The sequence below is a fragment of the Lutra lutra genome, chromosome 8, assembly GCF_902655055.1.
Source record: "Lutra lutra chromosome 8, mLutLut1.2, whole genome shotgun sequence".
Lineage (NCBI taxonomy): Eukaryota > Metazoa > Chordata > Mammalia > Carnivora > Mustelidae > Lutra > Lutra lutra.
Genome location: NC_062285.1, coordinates 88,213,812 through 88,225,023, shown reverse-complemented (window position 1 = coordinate 88,225,023; position 11,212 = coordinate 88,213,812). Strand labels below are relative to the sequence as shown.

General features: G+C 43.6%; 1 protein-coding gene across 2 annotated transcripts in view; it reads left to right on the top strand.

Annotated features, from left to right (window-relative positions):
- Positions 1-3,368: 3,368 nt before the first annotated feature.
- The window catches only part of FAM234B (family with sequence similarity 234 member B), a 34,494-nt gene continuing 26,650 nt past the window's right edge, over positions 3,369-11,212 (top strand). Inside the window, exon 1 of one of the 2 annotated variants that reach the window (XM_047741885.1) lies at positions 3,369-3,530. In XM_047741885.1, the coding sequence (XP_047597841.1) occupies positions 3,494-3,530 (37 nt within the window). In that variant the 5' untranslated portion in view covers positions 3,369-3,493. The remainder of the gene's footprint in view (positions 3,531-11,212) is intronic. The other variant, XM_047741886.1, reaches the window with a different exon arrangement.

Below are 11,212 nucleotides of genomic sequence, written 5' to 3'. Positions count from 1 at the left end.
TTTTTCTAATTAAGAGTAACATAAAAATAGAAGAGAGGCAATCTTCCCTGCCCTGAACAGCTTTGCCATTTTAACAGCACTAAAATGCGAAGTGGCATGGACTGGGCAGGGAGATAGAGGAAGAAGGAGCAGTCTTAAAAGGAAGTAGAAATGGCCAGGAGGCCTGGAAGTCTCAGTGGTACCAGGAGGAAGGGGTGGGAGGTGCTGGTGGACACAGTGGTACTGGTTCCAAGAGGAAGTGGGGAAAGCTAGTTCAGAGCGTCGGAAACAGCAGAAGTGGAAACAGTGGTCATAGAATGTTAAGGATTAGAGGACCAGATTTGATCGCAAATCCATGTAGGATGTTTATTCGGGATATCACAAAGATGATAAGAGCCAGCCAATATGGGGTCCCTCTACCAAGTATTCGAACCTTGGAAGCTTGGTAAAGAATATTCCCACCAATGTAGGAAGAAGAGAAGGGGCTCTTCTGGCTTCTGTTCTGACTTTAAGAAATGGAATTTTTGCTCCTCATAGCAGGTGCAACAGTTAGACAGCTTAGGCTGCCTGCAGGCATCCCTCCCCAGTTTTTTGTTTCTCTTGGTTTACCTCTTGGGGAGGTAAGCCAAGTTGGAAAGTCAGGAAGCCCAGAGTGTCTGCATTTTCCACAGAGACCTCAGTGGGTGTTGGGATAGCGAAGGCACTCTCACATGCTCTTAGGTACTGAGAAAGGAACTCAAAGGTTTTCTCGACGTAAAAGGCAAGGATCTTAATTTACTTGGTGGCCGCTTTGAGCTTTTTTCCTTTACTTGGAAGAAAAGCACATTCAAGTAGAGAAACACAGTTTAAGCCCGAGGTCCTGTGTTACGATGCAAAAAGATGTGGAGGGTGGAGGAGATTTCCAGAAAGGCCAAAGAAAACAAAGAGGAGGACCCCTCAGGGAGCTGGGATGGAGGGAGTCCTCAGCATCCGCTTCCCCCTGAAAATCATTAGGGCAAAGCTGAATGATTACAGGGTGAGTGGAAATGCCACAAAGATTAGGGGCATGGAAAGCTGAGGGGCTTGAGATACACATGTATGCAATATGTGTACACTCACACATAATTGTGTATGCCTATTGGTGCTTTTGGTGACTATACCATGTGAAGGAAAAAAAAAATTTTTTTTAAAGATTTTATTTATTTGACAGACAGAGATCACAAGTAGGCAGAGAGGCTAGCAGAGACAGAGAGAGGAGGAAGCAGGCTCCCCGCTGAGCAGAGAGAGCCCCATGCGGGACTCGATCCTGGGACCCTGGGATCATGACCTGAGCCAAAGGCAGAGGCTTTAACCCACTGAGCCACCCAGGCGCCACTGAAGGAAAATTTTAACCAAACTTTTTTTTTTTTTTAAGATTTTATTTATCTATTTGACAGACAGAGATCACAAGTAGGCGGAGCGGCAGGCAGAGAGAGAGAGGAGGAAGCAGGCTCCCTGCTGAGCAGAGAACCTGATTCGGGGCTTGATCCCAGAACCCTGAGATCATGACCTGAACCCAAGGCAGAGGCTTTAATCCACTGAGCCATCCTTAAGTTAAGGTGCCCTTAACTGAACTTTAAACTGCACAATTTTATTTTATTTCCATCACATTAAGAATATACCCTTTCACTATGAAGAGTGAACTGATTTCCTCTCTACTTCCTCTTCTGTGTAACAGGGCTATTCCAGCCCCACTGCTCTCTCCCAGAAACATAAATTCCTGTTCTTTTGCAGCTAAAACTGACCTATCCTACATCCTGCTCACTTTAAAGTTGTTTTCCTCAGTCTTCATTATTTCAAGAATGTGTTCCAATTAGCTAATCCGATTATCAGGCAAGCCACTACTGACTTACTGTGACTTGTAGTGCTGCTCCTTGGAGATGACCTACATAAATGTAAAATATGGTTTTTTTTTTTTTAAGATTTTATTTATTTATTTGACAGACAAGAGATCACAAGTAGGCAGAGCAGTAGGCAGAGAGAGAGAGGAGGAAGCAGGCTCCCTGTTGAGCAGAGAGCCCGATGCGGGGCTGGATCCCAGGACCCTGAGATCATGACCTGAGCCAAAGGCAGAGGCTTTAACCCACTGAGCCACCCAGGTGCCCTGTAAAATATGGTTTTTAATCATACCTCCAGAGAGGTGGCAAACAGTAAAAATTCTGGGTATTATAGAACGTTAAAGGGATAAATGAATAAATTACAAATCCATTATTATGAAATGTATTATTTGTTATTAAATTATTAAATTGTCAAAATGAATGAATTACTAATAAAAAGAAGAGCTAACACTTATAAAACCCGTACTAAGTGACAAGCACCTTCTAAGTGCTTTGCATGTGTCCATTTAATTCCCAGGACAAGGCTGTGGAATAGGAACTATTTCAACCCATTCTGTAGATGAAAATTGAGGCAGAGAGAGATTAAGCAAGTCGCCTTAGATCTGACAGCTAGGAAATGGTGGAGTCAGATTTGAGCTCAGTGGCCTGTCTCCAGACTCTGTGCCCTGTCAGAGTCCAGGGATATTTTTTTTTCATGGGGAAGAGGGTGATGGGATGGCTGTTAGGAGTCTCTTGGATTACAGCCTCAGGGTAGTCTTGCTGAAGATTTCTCAGGGGAATGAGGCGGGGTCCGAAAGAGAGGTATCTTAGAGCTTTTGTATGACAGAAAGAAGTCACATCATCCTTCTGAACCTCCGTTTTCTCTTCTCTGACAGGGCGGGTGGACTACATGGCCTCTAAGACCCGTCCCAACTCTAAGATAGATAACATCTTTAGCATTCCTGCACTAAAATGCTGATCTCTTGGTGCCAGTGGGTAAGAAGCAGGTCAGTTCCTGTTCCTAGAGCCTTCAAGCTAGAAGCCGCAGGGTAGAGTGGCAGGAGATAGCTGTTAAGAACTGGAAACCCAAGACGAGGGTTAGAGCTCTAGGAAGCCTCGCCCTTTACTGAGAAACATAGAGAAACACACTTACTAGGTACCTGCTGCAGGGTGTCGTAAACAGTTTATTTAATTGTCACAGTAAGCCCGTGAATGAGGTAGTGTCTCCATTTTAAAAATGAGGCTGAAGCTTAGTCACACCAAGGGACTTGCCCAAGATGGCCCAGCGAGTGAGGGATGCAGGCAGGGTTCAAATCCCGTCCGTCTGCCTGCAAAGCCCATGCTCATTTCACAACCGGCGCTTCCCGTAATACCTGCTATCTGCTTTCGTTACCACAGCAAGCCTCGGGGGCAGTTTCCATTTCCCCGTTTCGCGGAGCAAGAAAGTGAGACTCGAGTGAGGAAGGGACTTGCCAGGTGAGGGGTCCGGCTCGAAGCGGCCGGTGGCAGAGCCAGCAGCGGTGTGCACGCGCGCGCGGGGGCCGTAACCCCCGCCTCTCCCCCGCCCCTCTCCGCCGCGCCGCTCCCACCTTCCCAGGTCCCAGCCCCGCGCGCCGCCCGCTGTGAACTACTCTTCCCGGCAGGACGCGGGCGCGCGCACGCGCACCGGGGCCTCCGCCATGGCGACTGTGCTATCCAGGGCGCTCAAGCTCCCCGGTAAGGAGTCGCAGCCTTGCGACCACCGCCGCCTCTGCGGGGCCTGGGGAGACTAGGAGGCGAGGCTATGGGGGCGAAGCGGGCAGAGGCCTGGCGGCGTAGCTGCAGGAGCCCCGAGGCGAGCCCGTGCAGCTCCGGCGGGCTGGGGTCTGTCGCCACCAGGGGGCGAGAGGGGCGCACGGCCGGTCGGGGGTCGCGGGCGCGGGGCGAGCCTGGGAGAATCCAGGGAAGGACTGCCGGGGGCACGCGGGGCTCGTGGCCGGGAGCGGGCGGGGGCCGCTGCGGGGGTGACTGTCAGAGCGCTCGTCGTCGCCATCCCAAGGGGAGGGCTAGTGAGGGGCGCATCCTTTGCTGAGGAGCCGCGGACCACGTACCGCCAGATCCGGGCTCCTTCTATCTTGAGCTGGCCCTGGGGACGAGGGGGGACAAGGGGGATAGGGGCGGCAGGAAGCGGGCCACCCTCTGGAGCAGCCCCTCCACTTAACGACACTGACGCAGCCGTGAGGTAGGTGGGACAGGTGCATACCCCTTCTAGTTTACAGAAGAGGAAAACGAGACTTATTTGGCTCATTGACTTGTCCAAGGCCGCGCAGACCCTACGGGAAAAACCTGGACTACAACGTCGGGGTCTTTAGAATCTTGGGCTTTTGATTCCGCTTGTTCAGCCTTTGGCTGTCGAGGCTAAGCATTTAGGAGGGAAATGATTCGGCACTTGCAAATTGCACGTAAATTGTGGAATATTCTTTAGGGAAGCTCTTGTGATGACAAGTTGAGCTAATTCAGTACTTTGGGCAGCAGCTCCAAGCTTGCTCGCTCTCTCTCTCTTTTTTTTAAATTTTCTCTTAAACCTCCAGAATGAGACGGTGCTGCTACAAACTTGCGATTTTAATAAAAAGTATATTTATTCTGCCCAAAGAAATCTTAAACGTTAGGGCTTCTAAGAATTTTATGGTTCTACCTAAATAAGTTTTAAACCTTAAGCTATAAACATTTATTTGCTGATAATTTAAGGTGATAGTGGGAAAAGCAGGTGTTGGTGGAAAAACAGTTGCTTTTACTGGCATCATTAGAAAGGGCTAGTTGGGTGTCTGGTGGATATCCATCAACGTGCTGCAAGGGGATCACAGGGACCTTATTCTCAAGGAGTTTCCAGTCTCCTGCATTGTGCCGTGGATGACACTGGGTTGGGTATGAATTTGCAATTCTGTCCCCAGACTTAATGACCTCAGAGGTTTGTTTCCACTCCCCCCACCCCCCCTTGGCTCCTGAGAACTTTGGAAGAAACATTGAAAATATCTATCTTGAAATGTGTATGTAATAATGAAGTGGGGGATGTATCCCTTTACCTGCAGGATTATCCTTTGTCCTTTGTGTAGGATGATTTCCTCCCTGGGGGTAATGAGGTGCAGACATATTTAGCTTTGTTTCTTTTCTCTTTTAGATTCCTTTTCTTCCCCATCCCACCCCAGCATAGATAATTGCACTTCTCTAAGGAGAAAATCACGAAAATCGCTTTAGAAACTCGAGCTCTTTTGCATTCTCACATCCTACCCTGTGTCATTATTACTCCCTGAGGTATCCAGTTGCAGAAACTTGGTCAGCTGGCAGGATAGGGAAAGTACAGTCTGGTCCTTGGGCCTGTGTTTGGACAGGTATGTTTGATACTTTTTAGGGCCCAGAAACAATGGCGATGTGTTCTTCTCTGTGACGCAGGTTATGATTTTTTGTCGTTGTTTGTTTTTTATCCTTTTGCTTGTCTCTCTTTTGCCCTTTCTCCCCACTGGCCTAAATAACAATTTTTAGCCTTTGTATTAGGTAGAAGTTGCTTTCCCAGAGCTCTTTTTGGGATACCCTGTCCTTGGGACTGTGCGGCTGCTGTCCTGTGTAGGCTACCATGTTATGTTACTTTATTGAACGTCCTCTCTCTTTTTTAATTGAAGTCTAATTGATATATCCTATTAATTTTAGGTGTACCATATAATGATATTTGTATATATTGCAAAATGATCACCACCATGACATCCTCACTATTTCTATGTGACGAGAATGGTGACTAAGAACACAAGACAGCCTTGGGTTCCAATCTGGTCTTCACCAGATTAGTTACTTAACCTCTTTAAGTGTTAGTTTCTTCACATGTAACAGTACCGTTATTATGGAACATTCACTATATGCCACACACGCTGCTACATATCTACCTTATGGGATTATTTGGTTCAGTAGAAGAAATGGATGTACTGAAGAGATTTATTTACCTTTGACACATGTTAATTATTCAGCTTTAGCTCTTACTACTCTTATTATCATTTTCATTAGCACCATGCCCATTTACAAATGTGATACCTGAAGGAAGGCCTGATGCAATCATAAGCTAATGACAGATGTCATCAGCCTTGTGAAGAAAGAGCCGTTTCTTGGAGTCTGTTTCAGAGTCCCATCCCCTTCCACTAAGCTCAAGATGGGAGGATATTTGGCTCCCATACATATAGTGAGGTTAATTAGTAACAGAAGGACATATGACATTCATAAAACAGCCTGGAGAACAACTTATCTTAAGTACATATATTTTTTTTAGTCCATTTTAAAGTTTGAAGGTCAAACACTGAAGGAACTATCAGAGCACAATGTTACTGTAATGATTTGTTTTAGTTTGTGTAATTTGGAATCATTATATGCCCCTGGATAATCTAATCCATAAGGTGGATTATTTATCTTTAGTTGCTATAGAATGTATGGTATAGTCTATGTAAAATATAGTACCTATCACAGAATAGTGTATATTATAGTATGTTTTCCTGAAGGTGTCTGGGGATGATACAGTTGCATCTTCTTCCTGTTTTCTTTTGTACCATGGTGGGAATGCTGTTTGACTGGCATTCAGTCTATCTAGGAGGAAAAGTGAGTTGTGGAAAGCTCATTTATATTCATGTATTATGAAATCAGCATCCTCTCCTTTATTCTTTGAAAACCTTGCATTGGTTAAAAATGTGAGTGGTGGCTGAAATTAGCAGAGAAAAGAGTGCTAAGTGCTCTGTGCTCTGGAGCCTGGATTCGATGTCCAGCTCCTTAGCACGATTGTAACTTTGGGCACAGAATCCCTTCTCTTTCCGTGAATAGATAGCAAAACTATTTACTTGGGAGTTGTCTGATCAAAGCTCACAGTCTGCAGTAATTAAGCTGAGGTTTGTCTCTGTAATGTCAAAAATATACTATCTTTTAAAAAAATATATACTATCTTTTAAAAAAAATACTATCTTTTAATAATACATGTTACCACAGAGAAGTTAGCCTGATTGTTGTTTCCATCCTTAATGATTTGATTCTTCCCTCACCCGGCTGCTCCATGATTCATATGATTCTTTTTTTGTACTTGAAGTTCAGCACTTCTACTGTGCTATGTTTCAATATTGATTATTCTGTAGCAGTTTTTCTTGGGACTCCGTGTACTCCCTCTCTCAGGTCTTGCTCTATTACGGGAGCTTTTTTGGTATGTCTTCTAAAGTTACTGTTTTTGATGCCATTTCCTTTCTGTTCTCTTCAGTTCCACATATATTGCATCACCTTTGCTCTCTCTGTCCTTGCTTTTCTAGTCTTTTTTTTTAAAGCCTTAATCTTTTCAGGGGGAGACACACAGATAGTCCGGGCGCTTCCTTCAAAGCCATAATGTCTGGATTTGAATCCTTGCCCTGCTGCTTATTTGCTGTTTGACTCTGGGCCAGTTACTTGAACTTGAAACCTCATCCTGAAAATGGAGATAATAGTATATCTATCTCCAAGAGTTGTTATACAGATTTCTGGAGATAAGACAGTAAAAGGGTTTGGAAGAGTGCACAGAGAGGAGGGGCTTGGAACTGCCAGCTATTGTTTCCATTTTATTTTTCTCGGTTCTTCACCAGCCTGCCCTTTCTGTTTCTGACTCTGCAGGCACGTCTGCTCTCTTTGCTCATCCCTCTAAGGGTATCTTTTCTAAAATTGTTTTATTATTTTCTTCCATTGTTTTTCTGAGCCCTGCTTGTTTACTTCTCATCTTCCCTATTGAGTTGTCATTTCTTCTTAGAAATATTCTGTTTCTTTCTGTGAGCCCTTATTTCAGAGAAGACTGTTTCCTTTCCTTTCTTGGATTCCATAGTGAAGCGTCTGTTCCTTATTCCTTCCGTGTTGTGGCATCACTTGCCCAGCGTTGGCTCCTTGGCAGATTTTGCTTGCTATGTTCTGTTGCAGCGTCTTTCTTGGATATCTGCACAACTCTGTAGTGGCTTACAGAACGAGTACTCATGGATGGCTTCTTTCTGATTATAAATCATAGTTAATGGTCAGTTGTTTTACAGCTAGCTTTTGGCTGACAGGCAGGCAGAGGCTGGGGCCTGGCCAGTGAGCAAGGGCAGTGAGAAGCTAGAATTTAATCTAATGGGACCCAGCCTGTTAAAAAAAAATAAATAAATAGGAGAATAATCCCTCTCTTCACGACTGATTGATCGCAGCTGTTTCCTTACCCGTCAAACCGTCAAACCGACAGCCTGTTTTTTGTAAAGCCTTTCTCATTTCATCTTATCTCCCCTTTGTCTCTGTGGTGTTGAGGGGGAGTCATTGATGCCTTTGGGACGCCAGACTTCATCCTTCTGAGAAAGAGATAAGTGCTTTGGCTGTATAACCGTGGTACAAGAGAGGTAGTATAATTTATTGGTTAGGATCATGGACTGTAATCAAATTGCCTGGGTTTGAATCCTGGCTCTTTTTCTTCCTAGTTCTGTGATCTTATGCAACTCACCTCTCTATGTTTTCATTTTCTTTTTGATACAGTGGAGTTACAGGGTTGTTATGAGTATTAAATGAATTAACATGTAAGTGCTTAGCCTGGTGCCCAAAATAGTAGGTACTGAGTACTTTCCTGTTACCATCATCGCTGTCGTCGTTGTTGTCATTATTAACTCTGTGAACTGTGCTCCTTTTTGGAGACCTGAGACCATGTGCCCACTCTTACTGTGCTTCCTTGATTGGATACAAGTTTTGTTGCATTTGGGGATTTTTCATAAATTGTAGTTTGGGGGTATGGCTCTTTTTTTTTCCCCCCTATTTTTATTACCTTCCCTCCCCAGTTTTTAGGAAGGATACTGACAGAAATGTATTCCTTTGCCATTATCTACTGGAAGCATATAATCTTTTATTTTTTTAAAGATTCATTTATTTTAAAGTTGAGATGGCAGAGGGAAAGGGAGAGAATTTCAAGAAGACTGCCTGCTGGGCACGGAGCCCAATGTGGGGCTGGATCACAAGACCTCTGAGATCATGAACTGAGACAAAATCAAGAATTAGGCACTTGACTGCCTGAGACACCCTGGTGCCCTGCAAATTATTTTTAGTAAAGATTTTACTAAAAATTAGATTTAGTAAAGATTTTACTAGTTTCTGTAGCACATGCAGCCAAGTTCTCTACCTATGATGGTGTGTGATATAAAAATGCATTTCCTTTAAACTGTTTTGTTGGCCAGTATTTTAGTAATGATTTTACTTTGATTATTTTAGGCTGGTATGTTTGTTGCAAGGTGACAGCTGACTAGCAAGATTAAATTTAAGTATCAATGGTGAATTTTTCACTTGATGCTAAAGATCCAGTTGTATTATTATATAAGACGGCTTGAGGGTATGTAGAAGATACTTGGGAGTTTGAGTTTAATCAGTTGCGTGATGTGACTGCCAAGAAAGCTGGGGATGTCTTAGGTTACAGTAATTGAATTGTAGTGTACCCTCTGTACTAGGGAGGGCAAGCTGCTCTGGTCAAGCTGCACCCTGGGGATCAGAACCAGTTCCGAGAACCATACTTTAAGAAGCACTGACATATCACATTGTGTCCAGAAAAGAGTGAACAGGATGTTGTGGATATGTGAAACAATGCGTCCTCAAGTAATGAGTTGAAAGAGGTGGAGACATTTAACCTGGAGAAGAGAAGATGGGGTGGGCGGTTGGGAGGAATAGTGCCAACAATAATAATAGAAGCTGAAATTTGTTTGTTGGTTTAATTTGAGAGAGAGAGCATGAGCAGGAGGATGGGAGGGGCAGAAGGGGAGGGAGAGATCAAATCCCAAGCACTGCTCTATGCTCAGCTGGATACGGGTCTGGATCTTAGGACCCTGAGATCATGACCTGAGCTAAAGTCAAGAGTCAGTCACTCAGCTGACTGGGCCACCCAGGTCTCCTAGAAGCTGACATTTATCAAATGCCACAGTAAGCCAGACACTGAAGGCCTTGCATATGTTGTCTTATTTAATTCTTAAAAACAGTCATATGAGGTAGAAAAATAATTACCATTTCAGAAATGGGAAGAATAAGGCTTAGTAAAGCTAAGAAATTTAATCAAGGTCACATGGCTAATAAGGGATAGAGCCAAGATTTGACTGTCAGCTTGTAAAGACTTAAATTCTTAAATACCATAGCTTATGTTTATCATGATTGGTATTTTCAAGTTTTGAAGGATTTGCATGTGGAAGAGGGGTCCCAGATATTAGAACCAGGACTGATGATTGGCAAATGCCCAGAAATAAATTCTTGAATCAGTGTGTGGAACTGCTTTCTGGATTGGAGAGCCATGAATTCCCTCATGCTAAGTGACTGCTTGGTAGGTGTTTGATTATGTGATCTTTAAAATCTCCTCCTACCCTGAGATTTGGGGCTGCCATCTATGTTTTCCTCTTTGTCAGATATTCTTTTTTTTTTAATTTAAACATATTAAAATTGTAAAATACACATAAAATTTATGATCTTAATTATTTTTAAATACAGAGTTTAGTATTGTTAAGTATATTCACAGTGTTGTGCAGCCAATCTCCAGAACTTTCTCATCTTGCAAAGCTGAGACCCGTTTTTTGATACTTTGCATCATGTCATTTTGCTTTTATGAAAGACCTACCTGTTTTTGCTAACCTAGAGAAATCCAAAGAGGATTCCTTTTTTTATGAAAAAAGGCAAAAGGCAAAAACAGCAAAAAAAAATAAAAATAAAAAGCAGCAACAACAACAAAGCGAAAACAGTATGAAAACAGTACTCAGGGTTTGTTCTGCAGCAAGTCATTGTAGCAGCGGTGCTCAGCCCCACCCTCAGCAGTGAGGGGGCCCCTGCCCAGCTCCTTCCCCCAGGGGCCACACTCAGCATCTCAGCCTCAAGCCTTCAGAGCCTTGAATTGTGTCTGCAAGCATCTCTGCTTGATCTGCACTTATTTTGTGCATCTTTTAGCAAGATGTATCCTGAGTTTTCAGAAAAGCCTAGGAGAAGTTATTGCTTGGGTCTGGGAAAGCTCAAAAGTTTTTCCTTGTAAATTAATGGTATTTGCTTCTTTGCTTTATGCTATTTTAGCTTACAAGGAGTTCGATAGGAACCCTCTACTTTGGGATAGTGAGCGAAACCTGTGCCCATCAAATATTAGCAACTCCCCATTTACCCTCACCCCCAGGCCCCAGAGACCACATTCTACTTTGTTTCTGTGAATTTGACTACTCTGGATAGATACCTCATGTACGAATCATGCAGTATTTGTCCTTTTCTTATTGGCTTATTTCACTTAGCATAATGTCTTGTGGCATGTGTTAAATTTCTTTACTTTTTAAGGCTTGGTCATATTCCACTGGATGTATATAACACATTTTTAATCCCATCAGGTATATTCTTTTTTAAAAAAAACTTTAAAAAGT